The sequence below is a fragment of the Phocoena phocoena genome, chromosome 13 (genome assembly GCF_963924675.1).
Source record: "Phocoena phocoena chromosome 13, mPhoPho1.1, whole genome shotgun sequence".
NCBI lineage: Eukaryota > Metazoa > Chordata > Mammalia > Artiodactyla > Phocoenidae > Phocoena > Phocoena phocoena.
In genome coordinates, this window is record NC_089231.1 from 56,240,001 (window position 1) to 56,261,030 (window position 21,030).

At 41.5% G+C, this 21,030-nt stretch overlaps 1 protein-coding gene across 12 annotated transcripts in view; it reads right to left on the reverse strand.

Annotated features, from left to right (window-relative positions):
- DLGAP1 (DLG associated protein 1) overlaps window positions 1–16,429 on the reverse strand; it is a 323,485-nt gene extending 307,056 nt beyond the window's left edge. For 5 of the 12 annotated variants that reach the window (XM_065889920.1, XM_065889916.1, XM_065889914.1 and 2 more), the window contains exon 1: window positions 10,732–10,824. In XM_065889920.1, the coding sequence (XP_065745992.1) occupies window positions 10,732–10,824 (93 nt within the window). Of the gene's footprint in view, window positions 1–10,256; window positions 10,332–10,731; window positions 10,825–15,472 lie in introns of those variants that run through there. The other 7 variants (XM_065889917.1, XM_065889915.1, XM_065889913.1 and 4 more) reach the window with 2 other exon arrangements.
- Between the last annotated feature and the right edge of the window lie 4,601 nt (window positions 16,430–21,030).

The window sequence follows — 21,030 nt, forward strand, 5'->3', positions numbered from 1 at the left end:
GGCTGGTGGCTACCACATCGCGAAGCACTGTGTACGGAGACTATTTGATTTGAAGGAACCCCGGGGGCCACCTGCCCTCATTTCCCCAAATAGGGAAATTTCCTTCGCTCTGTCCCTGACATGTTCAGCCAGCCTCTCGTTACATATTTTTAATAACGAGAAGGTCTTCACCTTGCTTGGGATCCGATGGCTTTGTTAGGAAATATCTTCCTACCTAACAGTTGCCCCCTCAGGGGTATGAGCCGGGGATACAGTTGGGTTTTGGTGTGATAAACCCATCTGTTATTCCCTGGGGTTCTCTCCCGATTTGCTGTCCCTCTGCTCTTCTCGTGCCTGTGAACTATTGGTGCCCCAGCGGCATCTCAGTTCTCTGGGGGCGCAGTGTGGCGCTGTCCCCCACAGAATCCAGGCGGTCCCATCCTACCGGCCTGCTGCTGGATGAGCACACGATGCTACGTGAATGCTAGGATGGTTTCCCCACAGCCGGTTTGCTGTCTCTGCAGATTTCTTCTCAGGGCCTGGGCAGCCCCACTGCCTCCGGGGCCGGAAGCCTGGTTGCCTTTCCCCACCCTGGTCTTTCCCTTTCCCACGTTTATGTAGTCACCTCTCCCAGAGTTCAGTGTGGGTCAAACAGGCGCTAAGTAAATCTTGGTTGAATGAAAGATGTTGAGAAGGCTGTCCTCGTAAATGATTTAACAGAATTTTTCATTATACACTCACGATGTAGATAACGCGAAGAGACTACATATTATGACAGTTGGGTGACATCATGGCTGGTTGACTCTAAGAAGGACAGTGTTCAAAAACATCAATGAGATGAAATTGGCATTGTTTAATTTTAGTGAGTTCTTTCATTTCTTAGTTACTTGCCTGTCCCTGTGAAGTGAATAATTAACATTTCCTTCTTATGCATGGGGATATTTTATAAAATATTGACAAGAGAAAGTGGAGGCTGTGGAAACATTAAGACTGTATCCATTACTTTAAACGAACTTCATCTGGGCTTAAGCAAAGGGAGAGGGCATTAAATAAGGGCTTGCTAGAACACTGAATTCTCTGTGATGAGAGACATGTACATGAGGAAAAGTCCAACATGAGCTGAAAAGTAGGATATTAAGGACTCCACGACTTCCAGATTCATAACTGAGTATGGCACCTTTTATCCTGATGGATTTCAAAAGCCTGAGTGTTGTGTTATCTATTATAGAAATTTAGTTTAAACTCTGCTAACATTCCCTAACAGCACTGTTTATTGGATATCTGTAGCCCCCGGCCAACTTCAACTGATACACATGAGTCCTCTGCACTGGGTATTAATTACATGGCTTACTCGATTCAGTTATATAAGTAATTAAGAAGCATTCTAAAGGTCGACCTTTAGGGAAACATATCTTTTCCTTTGGACCTCTGATAATTTTAACGAATAGTAAGGTTTGTGAACTTCCCAAATATTTAGTTAACAATTTGGGATGTGTGGAGCTCACGCACCCAGCAGAATTCTGGCTCAAAACATGCCTTGGAGATAACTATCTGGTATCCCCATAGGACAAAAGTATGAAGTCACACTGTTATAGAGAAACTGGGTTTGGGGATTCCTCGTTTCCTTCCTCACCGTTTCAGCGAAGTTAATTCTTGTAGAAGAAAACATCCCCAAATTAATACAAGCAAAGGATATTAAATGGGCAGACAGTTCTAATTGGGACATAACCTTATGGTGTTTTAATAATGTTATAACTACAATCAGGTTGGCAGTCTCAAGGGATAAACTGTATTGTTTCTCATTGAAAAAAGAATAAGCACAACAGCTTTGAGTGACGGTTCTTTCATAGGCTGAGATGTAATTTTCCAGTTATATGGAATGATATTGTTCTACTCCAATTTACATTATACATCTGACTTTGCAAATGAATCTCATATGTTACTTTCTAACATGGCCACTTTCCAAACTACACCTAATCATAGAGGTAGAATCTGTTTTTTAATTATAGTTAATCATTTAAAAAATTGTCATTAAAATAAATTCTCATTGAGAAACAATTCGTCAGGAAAAGATCAGAGGGAATATTTACCAAGCAGAGGCAGCCTGGTACGATGGGAGGTGAATAGGTTGTGGAATCAGACGGATCAAGGTTTAAATCTCCATTCTGTCACTTACCAGCAATATAATCTTGGGCAAATTAATTACCTCCATTTCGTATAAAATGAGGGTATGAACCGCTACCCTAGTAACTTTCAGAAATAGGGACAATATATGTTAAGCATAGGCCTATTGAAATTTCTCAGTAAATTATAGTCCTTCTTTTTCTCCCTTTTTTCTCCTTCTTCTCCTTCATCATTGACTTATTATCATTGCCATCGTTCATTAGCCCATGTAAGTACATCAAGCGTGTGATGAAGATGGGGAAGCGTTCAGTATGGTGTACGGGCTGAGCACCGGCCTGGGGCTGAAAGGCCTGCCTGTTCATAGAAAAGCCAGTCCCTCTCTCTGGGTCACAGCTGAGGAAAAGGAATGAAGGTGACATAAGAACTTGTCTGTTGGAGTCAACAAGTGCTTTCATACTGTGAGCCAGTCAGGAACTCTTGGCACCCATGATCAGTTGTCGTTTTCAGGAAAGACAGGGCAGCTGGACTGCAGCCTGGGAGAGCTGCCGATTAAATTTACCAAGCTTGGGACAGTTAACTGACACCTTTTGGACTTCATCAGGGTTTTCTGATTTTTCTGACTTGTCAAGAGTTGGTTTATCAAGAGTGGATACAGACTCCCCTCCTCTGCCCCATCCTGGTCCCTCCCATCCCTGTGTCTCCTCCCCCACCACCACCCACCAATCATTAAACTCTTCCTTAGCTAAGATCCGCTTAAGGAATGGGCAACAAATTTCAAACTGTGCTTTGGAAGCCCCCGCCCCCCCTTCAGGGAAACTTGGATGCAGGGCAGTGGATGGGAGGGAAGGGGATTTCGATTTGAATTCTAGTCTTGCTTCAGTGTGAGTACTGCAGTCATCTCTTGGTATCCAGGGATGCTCAAGTCCCTTCTTTGAAATGGTGCAGTATTTGCATATAACCTATGCACATCTTCGTGTACTTTAAATCATCTCTAGATTACTTATAATACCTAATACAGTGTAAATGCTCTGAAAATAGTTGTAAATGCAATGGAAATGCTACGGAAATAGTTGCTGGCGCAAGGCAAATTCAAGCTTCCGTTTTGGAGCTTTCTGAAATTTATTTATTTTTCTAATATTTTCCATCTGCGGAACCCATGAATACAGAGTGGGGACTGCTTTATGTTTAATGTATTCTGCTTTATATGAACAAGAAATCCCATGGTTAAAAATGTCAAAAGCACTGAGCTAACTGTCCTTTGAAGTTCTTTCCCATACTTGTGTTGACTGTGCGTGTTCAGTTCACAAAGAGGAAAGCCTTAACGAGATGTACTTTCTAGAAACCTTAGCAACAGGCTAAACCAAAACCACATTAGACCCAGTGCCTAGAGTGGAAAAAGCAGGGAGCAGGACTGGTGGCAGAACTTCTTGAGTAGACAGAACACCAAGATCAATGACGATATCATGCTCCATGATAGAGGACTGCTAACAGGTGGGGTGAGAGGACTGAGGAAGGCACCCACCCCCCTCTCTACAACCGAAGAGCCAAGGGAATGCTGGTTAATCTCTCCAGGCCTCAGTTTCCTCAGCTGTAAACATGGTTTTGGGAGAGTTTCCAAATTATATAATATAATTATATAATTCCAAATTATATAATAAAATAGCTAAGCCCAATTCTCCTTTGCTCAGTAAGGTGTGGAGGAAGGGAACGAGTATAATTAATGTCATGTGTCTGATTTCTAAGGGTCATTTCAGTGAGGTCAGTGAAGGCTGGTATTATGGCCTTGCCTAGCTGAGTGCAGTCTTCCAGGGAGTTCCATGACACCACCCTGGGAGATTTGGGGGTGCTGATGATGGGTGACATAGGAGACAGAGCCAAGACAGGCCAGACAGTGAAACTCTCTATAAGCAAGGCCGGTTTGGAGGAGGAACGTGGAAGTAGTTTCACATTTCCTATCACAGAATAGCCATAGGAATTGGTCACCTAGATTTACCAATAGAATCTAAGAAACAGCTGTTGGCTTTGGGATTTTTTCTTTTTTTAAAGCAGCGTGAAAGTCAAAATAAACGTTTTTAAAGAAGCAGGAAAGCTCATCTGAGACATTTCTGATTGATTGTTCAGTTCATGAGATCAGCTGGCGTGAAATAAAATGTTTCTTTTTCTGGGCAGTGATTGCCTAAGTCAAATATGGCAAAGGGACCCACACGGTAATTGTTGGCCTGTAGATCGGATTTTTCATAAGCATCACCGCACAGCCCTCACAGAGAGTTTGTTTCTAGTGGATTTCTAGTGGATTTGTTCACCTCCTTTGTGAAAGCCTTAGAGAGAAGGCAGCAAGCAGGAAAATCAGCTATTTATAGGTGTTTTTGACTAAAAGTGTCTGCTCAGCGTGCCATGAAATACTTCCAAGAGGTGGGAGAACAGGAAACAATGTCAAATCCACGAGAAGCCTGGAGGAGTGTGACGGGGGGAAGATTTTACAGGGGAATCATTTTCAGAAAGCTCAGGTTCATTTGCAAACAAATGACAGTTACTTGCACTGACACCCCCTGAGTTACCGAAAAGCCAGCTGAACTTCTACTAGTTAGGAGAGAAGAAGAAGAAGAAGAAAAAAAAAAGATGAATTATCCAAGGATTACAAGTAGTCGGGATCCTTTAAGGGACTTAAAAGGGGTGTCCCTTTGTATGTATTTACTGCTGGGGGCCGCCAGTCAGACTGATGTCTGTAGTACACCCGGGGCCAGCAGGTGGCCTGTGGTGGAGCTGGCATCTGAGAATGAACAGGAGTGATCAGGGACTTTAGACAGGAGCAAAAAAGAGTGATGGACAAGGACCTATTGTCATCCGCCAGCAACGGTGGAAGAACTCCCACGCATTGAAGCTGCCTTGGTAGAAACACTCAACAGAGACCCAAGAAAGGAGGTGAGCGGATAGCCCCATAGCTGTTGCTCTTAATTAGACTTGCCCTGTGGACTTACCAGAGCTGCCTGGAATAAGGCAGCAGGTCTTGACAGACTTAGGATCTGAAAACAAAAGCAGGTTTTGTCTAAACACACACGAAAGCTTGAGGAGGCCAGAAAAATTGTGTTCCATTAGCAAATATCGAGCCGTGGGGGAAACCTGACCCACAGAAGCTGAGCTATCAAAAGATTGACCCTTTGTGATCTTTTCACCCGCAGACAAAAGCTTTATGTGTTTAGTTGGCACATGGGGTGAGGAAGCCTTAAATCTACATTGTGATGAAGACTTGTCATCCGACATTGGGAGACTGCTTTCCTTTCCCAGAATCGGATATGTTCAGGCTAACCTTGGTGTAACGAAAGTTCGATCAAGCAAAATGTAACAGAAAAAGTGGTATATGCAACACGTGAAGAAGCAGTGAAGCATGCTAACATCTGAGGGTTTGTAAACTCAAAACATTTCACATTATAGTTTTTACTTCTTTCCCGAATTTGAAATGAAATATTTTTCTGAGGCCTTAACAAACACAAGAGTCATATCATTATGCCCATTTTGCAGATATAGAAATGGAAGTACTAAGTAGAGGGAGCCCAAAGTCATGTGGGAGGTCAGTCGTGATAGTAAAGCCAATGTTTTCATCTGTTAGACTCTACTGCCCCCTTCAGTAAATACAATTATGAATCTAGTCTGACAGTTCCCTAGCATCAGGTTCAAGTGTGGTCCTTAGATTGATCTCTGTACTGGACTCATACCAGAGCTACAGAATCAGAATCTCTTGGATCGATGCCACAAATCCTTATTTTACAGACACCCTCAAGGTGGTTCTTGCACACACAAAGTTAAGGAACTATTGCCCTAAATATTCAATGATAGAGCTAGTGGCCACACACATATATGGCTACACGTGCAGACAAATGTATCATTGTGCTCAATTTTTACCCTCATGGATGCCACTATATACCGTTTCGTACAGCATTTTCAACTTTAGAGCTAGATCTTCTATTTTCTCGCTTTTGAATTTCAAAAGCAATGACCAAGAGATCAACCTGTAGCCCTTGATATCTCCTATGCATTATTTGTTTCGCATTTTCTAGACTTACCCTGATTTAATATATTTGTTCCCGTTATCCCAATATAGCATGTCCTATGTGTCACATATTACACACACACACACACACACACACACACACACACACACACACACATACATTGCTTTGAAAAATGCGGTTACAGCTATGTTAATAATTTTTATCCTAGGAAAGTGAGGTGAGAGGTGAGAGGAGCTGGCTGCCAAGATAGTGGAAGATGCCAGAAAGAAGCATGTCATCCTCACAATCCAGTCCCAGGGCTCTGAGTGTAATGACTAGAGATCACACACCCGAACTTGGAGCAATTTTGCTCACTTTGTCCTCCGTCGGTACAGGGTTTCCTTATAATAAAACCACTGGGATGCAGGAGGGAGCGACAGGGATAACAGGAGAAACATACCCATTTCTTTTACTTAGAATTTAAAAATCATACCCTGCCATTTGTAACCCCAGAATTACGAACTTCAGGTAATTATTTAGTTAACAACTGTCTTCATCTCTTGTGAACCTTTTAAGCCAAAACCATGCTTCAAATCTCATTTTCAGATCAGTTCTTTGCCTCCTGGTACCTTGACCCCACTGCCTTAAATGGATGGAGTAAGAAAGGATGAGTTCGTCTTTGAAAAGAGCCTTAAAAGTTTTCATAGATGTGAGAGACATAGTGGGAAAAGAACAGGGCTGTAGCTGGGCAGTTAGTGTGCTGGTCTCAGCCTGCTAGTAATGAGATGACTCATCTTTGTCAGTCAAGGTACTTCCTTAGGGTTTATTTTTCCCACTTTTAGAGAGAGTAGGTTGGACTAAATAATCTGAAACAGTTGTTCTGTAAGGGGATTATTAGGTGAGAAATAGGTAGGTGGAACGATGCTACGCCCACCTTCCAGGGAAGAGTTTGTGAATGAGAAGGTATAGTGGATGGCCTTGCAATGAGGAGGTTCAGGAACGCTGAAACCATCATTTTTCTGAAAAACAGAAAATAAAGCCTGCCTGCTTCTTTAACTACACACCTTAAAGTCTGAGAGACTTGGAGAGTAAAATCAGCGAGAAGTTTGACAATCCTGCAAGTATATAATTAACAGTGGTTAAAAAAAATGAGAGGAACAGAAGTCATTTCCTTTCATTGTTGTCGGATGTCTCTTTGTATGAAAGGGATTGATCCTTACACTAAGGAAGCAGGAACCCCCCTAGCTGGTTCATACTAGTGGTCTGAGATTTAAAATAATCGCTTTAAAAGCAAGCCAAGCTGTTTTCTTAGCAGGATCTATGAAAAGTCTGTTTCCCCACTTTATAGTCATTCTTCTTTCGTGGACTTTGTGAAATGGTACGTTTGAAATAGATCTTACGTCATGAATCAGATATCAAAGAAAGCATAAGTATAAATGCATATTTTAGAAGTATGGGTACAGGAATGCCTGTGCAGATGTAACGTGTATATGTGGACCTGGACACATGCGTACAACATACAGTAACTCTAGACTCCACGTAACTCTGCTTCCTAGACAGCTCTGTGACAGCACAAGCCTGAATTTTGTAGGAAGTTTCCAAATTCTGGGAGAACAAGGAGTAGAAGCTCCAACTGATAGAGAAGAGTGGCAATGTACATGAAAGAAAAGATACTTACCTAGAAAGCCCATTTTGTGAGTGTAATTAGAAGTCTATTTTAGAAATGGAAACAAGGCAGGGAATATTGCTAACCTTTAACAGATGGAAAAAAGCAATTTTTTTCCACAAGATAATCGTTTATATTCTTAAACTTAAAAGATCAGAGAGCCAGAAGAGGTCATTCCTTGGTCATATGAGTGTTCCCCAAGAAATAAAAGTGTTAAACAATATAAGTAAGAAATTGGTCACGGCAAATGAAGGAATGAGCTGGTGGGCATCTCCTTACACTCTATTCCCTCCTTTACCTTTGCTAATTGTTTAACAGTAATTAGCTCTTTAGCTTTACCTTTTAATTACAAACAGGATTGGGCTGAAGGAGAATAAATCATTCACTGAAAAAAAATTAAAGCCCCCCCCCCCGTTACCGTGGTTTCTGTCCAAGAATTTATTAAAACACTTAAATATGCATTTACAAAACTTGAGTAAAACGATTTTTCCCTGTGTCCTAATGTGTTCCAAATGGCAGCTAGGGACACAGCCTGCTGGTTGGGGATGAGGCGAGATGGCTTTTAGAAGCAGATAAGTGAACCGCTGTTGTGAAGTCCCAAATGCATGTTATTTTTATCCAACAGGAAAACGTACGGATTCAAAGTTTCAAATGAGTAACATAAATCATAGTAAGGTCTTATAACTCCTTATGGATTTCAGTAATAGTAACCTGATTTGACCTGAAAAGGCCAGGTTTCTTTTTCTCTACCAAGCTATCCTGGCAAATGACAGAAAAAAATCTGGCTGTTAGAGGTACTACAGTTTGAACCATATGAAGTTTCTGATTTCAGCTGTTTGGAACAATAAAGATGGAATTTTTCCATGATTCAACTCACCAATGAGCACAGTAATCCACCAAGAGAGGTTGTTGCTTTTGAATTTAAAACTAAAATGGTAAAAAACCTAGTCTAACCACCGAGTCAAAGCCAGCTGGCCATACTGCATATATATTTTAAGTGACCCCCCTATAAAACCGTAAGCAAAAAACCAATGTGTTCTACCATTCACAAATCACATCTGTGTTAGGTCATGTAAAGGCATGATCTCAAATGGACCAGAGATTATGGATGAATGCTTCTTTACTGAATGGTAAATATTTACCCTGGGCTCTTGTATTTAATTTTCAACCAAGCAAACTGTCCTCTAAGGAGAATGGAGAAAGAGGAGATAGAGTCCACTGGCTACTAAGCGATCCAAAGCTGGTTTTTCTTTTTTACTCTGTGCTAGGCAATGCTATACCTTCCATGAGTTGATTGGACTCTGTGGGGTCTGAAAGTCTGTGCCATGAAACCTTTGATTGTGGCTAACCAAGCACTTTTGGTATAGCTGAAAACGTCTTTAGCATAATGAAACTGCAGACCAAGAATAATAAAGTTTAACAACTTTCAGGAAGGATTTTTGATCTTTCTTTTACTACCACTGACTCTTTCTGGACCCCTACTTTCTCAGAATATTTTGCCAGTTGTCTCCCCTGCCCAATACTGGGATCTGAGTAACAGAGAGAATTATAGAGAATCAGAGAGAGAATTACCAGAATCACTGACTCTACATTCAAAGTAGGATCAGGCAGAAGTAACCTCATTTTTCTGTCAAGAAAGAGGGACATCTCTACTAAGATATCAGGGAAAAAATAGGGAGAAGATTGTACAAGCCAAATAGGAAATATATTCAAGAATCTTGACACTTTTTGCTGGATTATTAAGGCAATTTAAATTGAAAATAAAGAAAATCGTCAATGTGGTTAACTTTTTTTTTTATAAAAGGCAGCAAGGAAACATCACAGTAACCAAAGTCACTAGCAGAACTGCTCAGCACTGTCACGCATTTCACATAAAGTAGTTTTTTTAAAACTAACATCATTTAAATTGTTCTAAAATAAGAGGAAGGAAAACCTCAGCTGGGGAAAGAAAACCCCACTGGGCAAAGGCTGACATAATTTTGAACAAAATTTTGAAAAATAGTTGTACCTGCATTGAAAAAATAACTCTGGGTTCATGCTTGTTATGAATGATTCTTCAGTGATCTTTTGTGGAGTCTTATTTAACCAACAGGGAAAAAAAAGCCACAAGAAAATCCACAGAAACGCAAACCATCCAGAAATTTTACTTTTGCAAAGGAACAGTAAGCATTCAGGATTCTTGTCATGGAAAACAACGGATCACATTTCAACCATTAAGACACACAATGTCCTCTCATGGCATCTAGCACCTTAGATCCTTTGTCAATTAAAGATTCTATGCAGCCTCTTGCAGACACAGATGTGTAGGTATCTGATGTCTCTACCTGTTTTCTTACCATCTGTACACACATCAGATTTTAGCCCTTTCAGTTATGCTAGCCATTATTTAGAGAAAAAATAAAATAACAAAAACTCTCCCCCCCCAAAAAAACCCCTCCCACCTAAACAAACAACACACTATCACCAAATACAAAGTAATAAAAGAGTTGTACTCAAACCTGGTCAGTCCTTCCATTTCTTGAAACTTGCACACAAACTGAAGAAACCCACTCAGCCTTAAAAAGGTCGATCATTTTGCTCTCCTAAAATTGCATCTCTGAGGGTGCTTGCTTTCTTGTCCGTCTTGTGCGCGCGCTCTCTCTCTCCCTCTCTCTCCCTCTCTCTCTGTGTCTCTCTCTCTCTCTACTTTTACCGAAGAGCTTTGTTTCCTTTTTCTTGTGTCTGCTGCTGGATGAATGCAAAATACATGGAGTTGAAGGGATTTTTTTTTTTTTAAGGCTAACAGTTGGAAATCTAAAATCTTGCTCTTCTGAATATCTTATTATACCAGTCACTCAACACTCACTTTACATAAAGAGGCATATACAGAACCAAGAATCCTGCTTTCTTAAAGCGAAAACAAATCAACAACCAAAACTCCCTTTACTCCTTTGACCCCCTTCCTATTTTATTTACTTAACGATGAGCACTTACCCTGAGATGTGCCATAAATGCTCTATTCCAAATATACAAAAGCCAACCACATCTCAACTGAGAATTAAACAGTTTTAATGTCTTCAAATCCATGTCTCTGCTGCAAATCCTGATACAGAAAGTCACTGGCAGCCGTACAGTAGTTCTAAACAGCAGACATCTGATTCTTGACATTTAAAAATAACAATATTGGAAAAAAAAAAAAGGGAGTCTTTTTAAAATTAACTACAAACAGCTTGTGAGGAAGCACATCTCACCAATTGACTGTATTAACTGGAACTTGCAATGATTTCAAGCTACAGTATTTTATTTTTAAATCAATGTCAGACGGAGACCCAATACCTACAGACCTCTCATGTTCTGTATAATCGTGTCAATGGCCTAAGTTAAATGATTTCTAAGTGATAATTCTACAAAGAGCAGATCAGAACTTTTTAGTATTTAGAATTCCAGTATTGGTGAATATTAACCTATACTCAGTCAAATTAAACTAGGGACATTCCAGCCATTCCATTGCTCATCTGAGATGGGTCACATTTCATGGACATGCATTCTTAACTGTGTGCACCCAGAGGAGGTCAAATGAATGCATACATTTGCTACAGAATAAAACAAATATTAAAATGAAAAAAATGCATTTATTTCTATTTCTGAAGCACATTATAGACTCAGACCCACAGTCAAGTTTTAGCTCTCCCAGTGACTATCCATGAGTTCTTGGACAAATGATTTCAGCTTTTATGCCTCAGTTTTGTCATCCATAAAATTGGAGTAAATAGTAATACTAATTTTACAAAGGTGTTTTGGGTACTAAATGAGCTGTTGTATGACTTCTGGAACATAATAGGTATATAGTATATGTCGCTTCCTCCCTCTGTTTTATATTTGGAAGGGGTAGGGATCAGGTGTAAATGGAGAAATCCAGGCTTTGAAGGCAGACAAATCAGGTTTGACTCTCTGTGTTGCCATGTACTAGCTGTGTATCCTTGGGCAAGTGACTTAATCTAATTTACTAAATCTCAGTTTCTTCAACTATAAAATACCTCATAGAGTTTCAGAGAGCAAATTAGATAACACTGGAAAAGCATCTACTTTAAACATGTATTAAATGGTAGCTCCAGGCTTTACAACTCTTGAAAATGGCTCTAATTAGTGCTCTGCATATGTAACTTAGGAGTCTGAAGATATGGACTGAGATCCCAGGCCTTCTTGACCAAGTGCCTTACTTTATAGTAGAAGAAGGAGACCTGGAGAGCTGAAATGATGGTTCTAAGCCCTATCATTAGTGAGTGATCACCAACTAGTTAGCGGCAAATAGGAACTAAAACATAGACCCTCTTATTTAAAGTTCAATGCTTTGTCCACTAAACTTTGTGACATTGAAATCAAACACATTTGTACATCCAGTTTCAATATTAGTTGATAATTAAAGCAATACAACTGGAAAAAAAAAAAAAGAACCTATTTGTTCCCAAATTTGCTTCTAAGAATGAGCTTATAAATGAAATTATTCTATAGGAGCTGACAGGGACTGGCTAAACCTATCTTCCTAAGGGGAGCTTCTGCAGGACATAGATTCTCCCTTCCCTGTAAAGCAAGAAGAGAGCTGGAAGGACGTCCAGTTCTTAGGAGTTTCCCATCTCCTTTCTCCCCTTGTGAATGTCCAGATTCTTCCTCCCTTTCTTTATATGAGCTCTTCATCTCAGCGCACTGGTTGGGAAGCACACACCGCTCTACATTTAGTTTATTTATTAAACATACTATGTCCCCACTTTGAAATACAGGATTTTTTTTTTCAGTTTGAAAGTCTTGCACAGAATAGGAGCTCAATAAATGTCAATATTTGCTAAAGAAGACATGACTTGGAGCTCAGTTTATATTTCAAGTGTTGAACTAGCGTGTCTTAGAGTTAATTATTGCTCAATGAAGAACAGAAAATATTACAATTTTTTCAGTCTTTCAGTAACTCCAGAATTAAAGACAAAGGTGCTTCTGGTATCAAGTCAGATTAGCTATTACTCTCGGGAGGAAGGGAAGGAAATGGGATTGAGGAGGGTACCTGTGTGATCCATTGTAATTAATGTTTTATTTCTCTAGCTGGGTGATGTATAAATGGGTATTTATTTTTTTCTTGATATCTTTCTGTAAGCCTCAAATATTTCATTAAAAACAACTAGCTTAAGTGGGAAGCAGCCTCATAGTACAGGGAGATCAGCTCGGTGCTTTGTGACCACCTAGAGGGGTGGGACAGGGAGGGTGGAGGGAGACGCAAGAGGGAGCGGATATGGGGATATATGTATACGTATAGCTGATTCACTTTGTTATACAGCAGAAACTAACACACCATTGTAAAGCAATTATACTCCAATAAAGATGTTAAAAAAAAAAAAACTAGCGTAAAAGAAGGCAAACAATTTGAAAATAGAATTTCCAAATCTTTATGATGAGATCCAATAATGCTACTATACTAAATCCCATACTTAAATCTTCAAGCTTTCATTCTTATTTTACTGAAGAACTTGAATAATAATATGTTTTCTTTAAAGATTTGTTTTCCTCCTTGCTCACCGTTTCATGTCCTTGATTCCGGAGTTGTGCTGGGGTGTTTTGGAAAGAGCTATTTTGCATCAGATAGATCTAAGTCTAAAACTCAGTTCTACAACTTACTGGCCACATAACATTACGTCACTTGATATTTCTAAGCCTCGGTTTCCTCTCTTGCAAAAACTGAGAGTTATTATCTGTAGCTCTCAGGACTATTATGAGGATTAAATGAAATAACAAATGTGAAAATGTTCGCTGCAGTATCTGGTACATAGTAGATTTTCAGTTAATATCATTTTCCTTCTTCCTTTCCTTATCCTTCCACTTTTCACCACTACTTGAGCTTTTAACTTCAAAAAGGTTATAAAAAGGAAAGGAAAATGAGCTTAAGGTAGGAAGCAGGCAATTATGCTAGTATCATGAAAGCATTTTGTTACTAACAAAGGCTGGTCCTAGATCCAGGTACAGTATCCTCTTAAATTAGATATTTCTTATCCAATCTCATCACTACTTACTAAAGTTCAAGTTTTTTTTTAGAAAATTGAATTTGTTTTGTTTTTGCCACGAGTCACAAAACCTTCATAGACAAAAATGTATCCTAGGTTTTCTATCTCATTACACATCCTTTCTTCAAGACAGATATTTTATCAAAATACTTTATTCTCAATAGTGGATGAGATTTATGTGCTTAAAGAATTGCTAAAGCTTTCAGTTGTAACCCTTGTAATGGTCTTTTCTATAAGTTAAGAGACTTGGGTTCTGGTCCTACCTCTGCCACATACTAACAGTATGACCCACTAGGCCTTTGCCTTTCTTTGAGTCTAGTTTTTTACATGCTAAATGAATGAAGAGGTTGGATTAGATGATCCCTTTAGCTCTAAAATTCTGTTAGTGGTTCTTGATGACTTAATTAACACACGTAACAAGCTTACAGTAAATTAAACAATGCCACCTTCAGTAGGAAATACTGTGTTGTTTGTGAAAACTATCCACACAATAGTGGCCTCTTCTGAACTCTGGGAATGGGCTCTGGCACTGTCCTTGTCCAGTGACTGCCATTGACTGTCCAGCGACTGGAATATTTTCAGGGCTTGGTGGAGGCATTCCCAAGGGAGTCAGCTTTGTCAGAAGAAATCCAAAGAGAGCAACAAGATGAATGTCTTGGTGGAAGACTTTTTTCCTTGCATTTATTCTTAAGGGTGGGAAATGATTATGTCATGATTTTATAGTTCAGTAAAACCTTTTCTAAGAAGATGAGGATAGCAAGGGAGGGCAGAGAAAGACACTTTGAAAAGGAAAAACATGAGGATCCCTCTTATGGAAGGTTGTGTCTTGGGAAAAATGACAATACTAGAAGGAGGAGGTAGGGAAGAAAAAGACTCTTCCCCTGATATTATTATCCGGGTGAAATCTGTTTTAAGTGGATTGGAGGACAGTAGGGAAAATAGGAGACCGTGGAAGGGGAGGAGCGCCCTTGGGTCTGTATGTGTGTGGGATTTACGTTCTGACACTAATTGTATTTTACTGTACAGATGCTTCCCCTTCTTTTCCTCCTCTTCTCTGTTGTCCTGGGTCTCTGGAGCTGTGCCTGTCAGGTCCCCAGACTGTCTCCAACTCCACCTCCTCAGGGTGTAGGGCATCACCCCAACTCCCTGTGCTCTGGGGGGGTGGGAACTTGGGTAGGAGTGTGATTAGTGTTGGTGGTGGTATGAAAATTGCAATGGTGAAGAGGTAGATTAATTTTTCCAAACTAATAGCTTCAGACAGAATTTAAAATAATAATAATAATTTAAAAAAACCAAATAGATCTAATTAAACTTTTTCCAGAATTCCAAAGATCATCGTTGACTTTTGTAAAAAGGTGGATTTATTTTAAAATTCTGTGTAAACTCCCCTTTTCTCTCCTCCCTATCCCACGATCCTTCAGACAAAAGAGGAACACAAAACATTAATAACTTCTTGCCTTTAGGTAGGCGTGCTTTTCAAAGCACTTTTATATCTAGTATCTCAAGATAACTGGATGAGGTTGCTAGCAGGCTTGTTTCCTGACAGGAGCCCTCCGCCCCAGAAATGCTAAGTAATTCGCTCAGGCTCATATAGGCAATTCATAGTAGAGCCAAGACTAGGACCCAGGAGGAAATACCACACAATCAGCAGGTACAACATCTAAGCATCCATCCCTCCACATAAATGGTACCTGAAGGTACTGGCAGGAACGTTCCTGTTGACACGACTCTGACTTCACCATGGCCTGGTCCATGTTAACCGAGGCTTTCTGGTAAACCTCTCGGGCTCGACTCACGGTCAGCGTGGAGGACCAGGCGCTCTTCTTCAGCAGCGGCGCGTCTAGGGTGACGGGCAGGTTGGCACAGGTGGTGCACTTGACATCGTTGTTACTCCGGGAGGCCTTCACAGCCTGCTCGCTGATGGTGTTGTAGGCCTCCATGAAGTACTGGGAGGCCGAGCGGTCGGGGCACCTGCCCATGGTCATCACGCCCGAGGGGGCGTGGTAGATGCACATGTCGCCGTCGAGGTTGTCTTCGGAGCTCCACCAGCCCGGGGAAGCGTTGTTGCGGGGCTTGGGCTCGGGGCGGCGCTCCTTGCTCTTGCTGCGCTTGCCGTACCTCACGGTCTGCGTCTCCTCGGGGCTGGCCTTGCCCCCGTTGACACTGCCCTTGGACGGCCCCTCCAGGGAGTGCGATTTGGTGAAGAGTTTCTGGACCGAGTGGACCAGGTGGCGGATGCGGCCGGGGCTGTCGCTGCGGTGCTCCACGGCCGTGCGCTTGTACTGCAATGTGTGGTAGCCATCCCTGTTGAGAGGCAGCTGCCTCTCAAACTGGTCCAGGAGGTTGGCGGGGATGCGGTTGGCCTTGGTGGCCAGGGTGCGAGGCACCAGGGCGCACTCGTCCTTCAGCTCCTGCTGCGAGGTGTAGTGCCGGCGCGGGAAGGTGCTGCTGGCCAGCGGGTCGCTGAAGGGGCCCACGCACTCGGCCTGGAAGGAGGTACGCTGAGTGTAGTAGGGGTGGTCGGCCGGGTGGTGCTCCACCGGGCTCAGCAGGTATGGCTTGCGGTCTGCGTGGTGCGACAGCGAGTCACAGGCCGAATCGCAGGTGACTCCGTGGTGATGGCTGCGGCTGCCCGATAACCCTTTCATCGCTGATGGGGCGCAACCACGGGGGTCATGGACACCCGGTGGTTAGGTTCCAGACCCGTCTCCCGCAAGGACCTGGGGGAATGGAGGAGAGGGGGACAATGGTTAACGCTTCACTTGGTCAATAGATATTGCTCTCTTTCCACGTGTGTCTGCTACTGAGTTGGTTTTCTGGCAGAACTCATGACTCTCCCTAAAAGCAGCTTTAACGCATTGTTGGAAAAGCCCTGTTACCTCTGTAGGCCGGGAAAGCCCATGCCAGTCCTATAGGAGAGACAGTAGGGGTGAAAGCTAGTAAACCCGGAAAAGAACGTATAAAAATGCTGAACTATTTTTAAGTGACTCGGGAGAAAAACTGCCCCTCCCTCCAGGATTCCAATAACTGTATCTTTCCCCTGCTGCTCTCCTTTTATTCTTAACTGTATGTTAATCGTCAAGCTAGCAGACCGGAAGGGCTCCCTTAATCTGCGAGGCTTTTGCTGATCCGCCCCCTGCAGAGAGAATTAGTTCCCCTCTGTGCTCACAGGGCATCTACTGCACGCTCTCCAGCTCCTCTGGAATGCTTTGTCTCATGCTTTCCCTGCTAGCTCAAGCTCCCTGAGGCTAGCTTACCTCTTAGCCACCATTACGTCCTTTACATCTCCCTACCTTGTACCAGGTGGGCCACATAGACACACAGTAAGCACCCCATAAATGTGAGTGAAAAACATAAATAAAAGAGGATACTGGCACCTTATAACTTTAGGATATATCTCTGTATCTTCTGTCACATACTTTCCCATTAGAATTCCGTGGTAACAATTACAGCAAACAATCCCACCGTGGTAATTAGAGTTGGAAAAACTAATGGTGTGGCAAATAAATCAGAGCTGTAGAGAAAATCTGCCCATGTATTTCTGTCATCAGAGAATTAAGAGCTTCCTGTCAACCAACTGAGAGCTGATGAAGAACAAATAAGCTTGAATTGGCTAATTTGAATAACAGGGCATCTCCTTTTGCTGGTTTAAAAGTTTCTGGTAAATATTTACAAGTGATGGCAAGATGGCCAAAGGAAAGGCTCTTGAAATGTTCCTGAGGACATGAAGGGCCTGAACCTAAGGGTCATGTCTGCCTGGGAGAGAAGGGCGCCCTACAGATCCACCGGTGGGAAATCAGGTCATTCCAAGCCTTCCCCGCGCTTTAGTGCCCAGGCTGCTGTTCTACTGGGCAGAGTACTTTCTTTGGACTCTAACAGAGAGAGTTCTTCAGTAGTTGAATGCAATTCTCCTGACAGCCAGATTTTTTTTTTTTTTTTTTAAACTTCCCACAATACAAAAATTGTCATATGGAGAGTTGTCCGGAAAAGCCAATGTGACTTTCCAAAAATATCACAAACGTCATCTCAGATATTCAGATGGGGAGAGATAATTGGTTTAATTAAAAAAACAGAATGAAATACCCACATATGGCCTAATGAAGAAAAACACAGAGTTTTGTGGGGTCAGGACTCGTCTGTTCCATGGGACATACTGTGTGTGGGAGCTCCTGACGAAAATCTCTAAGCATGTTTTATGAAGCTCCTTTTCTCCTCCTCGTCTCTCAGTTTCTGGATTAATTGCTCGGGCAAACTGATGGGAGGTTTTAATCATTGGAATCTTTTGAACTCGGTTCGTCTACTAAATCAGGAGCTTCTTGAGGGTAGAGACTATGTTTTACGCATCCAGTGGCCAGCAAAGTGCTTGGCTGATGGTGGGAACTCAGTAAAGCATTTAGTCAGTGAATTAATGCATCAATGCAAAATTTCCCAGGGTGGTCCATCCTGTGGTTCAAGTCACATCTGCTGAGTGAGAACAGGACTGTGTGACAAGGGAAGGGCCAAGGAAGGAAGGAAGGGACCACCTCTCAGGCATTTTAGGGACCAGTGGTTTTCAAGGTGAGGCAGGAGGCATACAGGTGAATGTGCCTTTTGCTACCCATTAGCCTCCCACTTCTGCCTCTCCACGACCCACCAATGAATATCTCACCTCTCAAAGTTCTCCCTGCCTTGGAGTTGAAATCTGGGAGTTTGCCTGGCCTGCTGACTACAGGATGTCTAGACTGAGGACAAACTGTTTGAAGGAGAGAAAGAAAATGACACCTGAAGAGACAAAAAGGAAAAGCAGGACTCATGACACCTGTGGTTCAGGAAGAACCTGTAAATCAAAACTTGCCCACTGAGGACACTAATATAAAGGAAATTTTAGCATAAAATACCTTGGGACCACTTTGTATGAAGTTACGATACCAAGAGTAGGCTGTGGCAAAGAGGGATCCAGAAAGATTAAATACATGTTTTCAGCAAAACTGTGGCACAAACTAATTTAGGTGGAAAAATCCATTGCATGAGAAAGTTTCTCTGGATAAAACAGGTCCCATTGAAGACATTTTTGCCTTTTAAATATAGACTTAAAAATAAAAGACAAAAATAGCAAACCAGTTGGATTATGGTCACATACTAAGTTTTATGATTACATGTATCTCAGTATATAAAATAATATGAAATAATGCTTCAACCTTTCCTTCTGAAGCATCTAGGTCTTGGGTGGATTTTTTTTGCTAAGTGTGGAGCTGGCAAGAGCTGAAAACATGAATTATACATATTTACTCCAAAATGTTTAAGATTATTTGAGATCATGTATTCAATATTTATGTAATTATCTTTAATCTGTGAATGGCATTTCATGTAAGATGATGTTGCCTGAGGACACGCAGAGCAAACAAAGAGGGTTTTTAAGGCCATTAATGATAAATTTGTTAAATGATGTAACTGATGATCATTTTTGCAAGTTAAACATGCACGGTGTGATTTTTACTGCAGTTTAAGTGGGCTATTTTCAGCCTAGCGGCAAGCACTTATATTTTCATAGAGAGTAATAAATTGCATCAAGAATAAGTAAGTTAACTTTGGTCCTTCTTTACGCAATATTTTTAAAAGGATATTGAAATCTTGATCTTTTTCTCTGTGATATAGGCAAATAAGGTCATGAAAAAAATGGCAATAAATAATCATAAACATTTCTAAATGCTCCATCTAACTTTCTGGCTAAGGCCAGATAAATGACTTAATACCCTGGCCCTTTCTAGGGAAAATCTTACGTCTCTTCTACTCTCTCGTCTTTGAAAAAGGAAAATAGATTAATTTGTGATTATAAATTAAAGCAACACATTCAGTGACTTCCTGGTGAGGGGGGGCAGATGATCTAAAACCCTTAATGACTAAATAATAGCTGTGGCACCTACCATCGACGTCCTGCTCTTCCACCTTTCATTCTTCTTTTTTCTTAAATTGGGGTATGGTTGCTTTACAATGTTGTGTTAGTTTCTGCCATACAACGAAGTGAATCACCTATATGTATACATATATCCCCCGTTTTTTGGATTTCCTTCCCGTTTAGGTCACCACAGAGCATTAAGCAAAGTTCCCTGTGCTGTACAGAAGGTTCTCATTAGTTATCTATTTTATACATAGTAGTGTGTATATGTCAATCCGAATCTCCCAATTCATCCCACCCCCCTTTCCCCCCTTGGTGTCCATATGTTTATTTCCCTCATTCTTTATTTTCTTCTTTTGTTACTCATGAACTCCCCTCCCAGCCTACTTCTTTCTGTCACTTCCTTTTTTCCCTCTCCTAATTCACGTTCGTAAGTGGCAAACCGTGGACATCACTTGCTGCAGCCTATGGTGTGACTAACACCATCCCGGGAAGAATTAACTGAACGTCCCCCCCTTGCAAGGCTCAGCGTTTGCTGCTGCAGACAACCAAATGCAACCAGCAAATCCCTAATGGCCAAAGGGCTTATGATGTGCTCAGAGAGATGTGACCTAGACGTGAAGAAAGATAAAGAACAATTCTTGTTACCTTCCACATTCTTGGAAAATGAAGCTGCTAGCTCCGGAAGAAGGTTTTAAGTGGCCGTAAAAGATTTCTGAAAATAGAAAGCGAAATTTTCTTTTGTACCTTCCTCTCTGAGCCAGGGTGGGAAGTGTGAGTCAACATGCCTTCGTAAGGGTTTCTATGACGACGGTGATCATCTCTCATTTTTTCTTGTTCACTATGACTTCAAAATTATGTTTTGTTATCCTCCTAAGTTCGATTTTACCATCAGATGACATGTCCTGATTGTTGGCTTGGAAAATATGTTGGCTATATTGGCTACTGTGAGATGAGCTCTGAGTGTGAGATGTACCGCTTTTTACAGAGCTCTCACACCTGCAGCAGAAGCACTGCTGTCCAGATGATGACTAAAGCGAGAACAATCCAGCAAGAACCGTAAAGGAAATTCTCAAGGCAGGTAATTTATTAGCACCAAGGAGAAAGCGAACAAACCACATATTAGAAGATGCTGACAAGATGGAAAACAGTCTTGCCAAGCTGGCAAGTTCTTATCTTGACGTCTGTGCATGTCTTTATTTAGAGCTGCTGGGCTTCATTTTTCTTTACATGCAGAGAGAGGACCCACCCGAAGGGTGTCCACTCTCTCCCTCAATCGGGAATGACAGCTGAACAACCACAACTTGCTTTAGAAAGGACAATGTGGGGGACCCTGCCCAGGAGAGCAGGAAGCACTGCGTTCTGGTTTAGGGA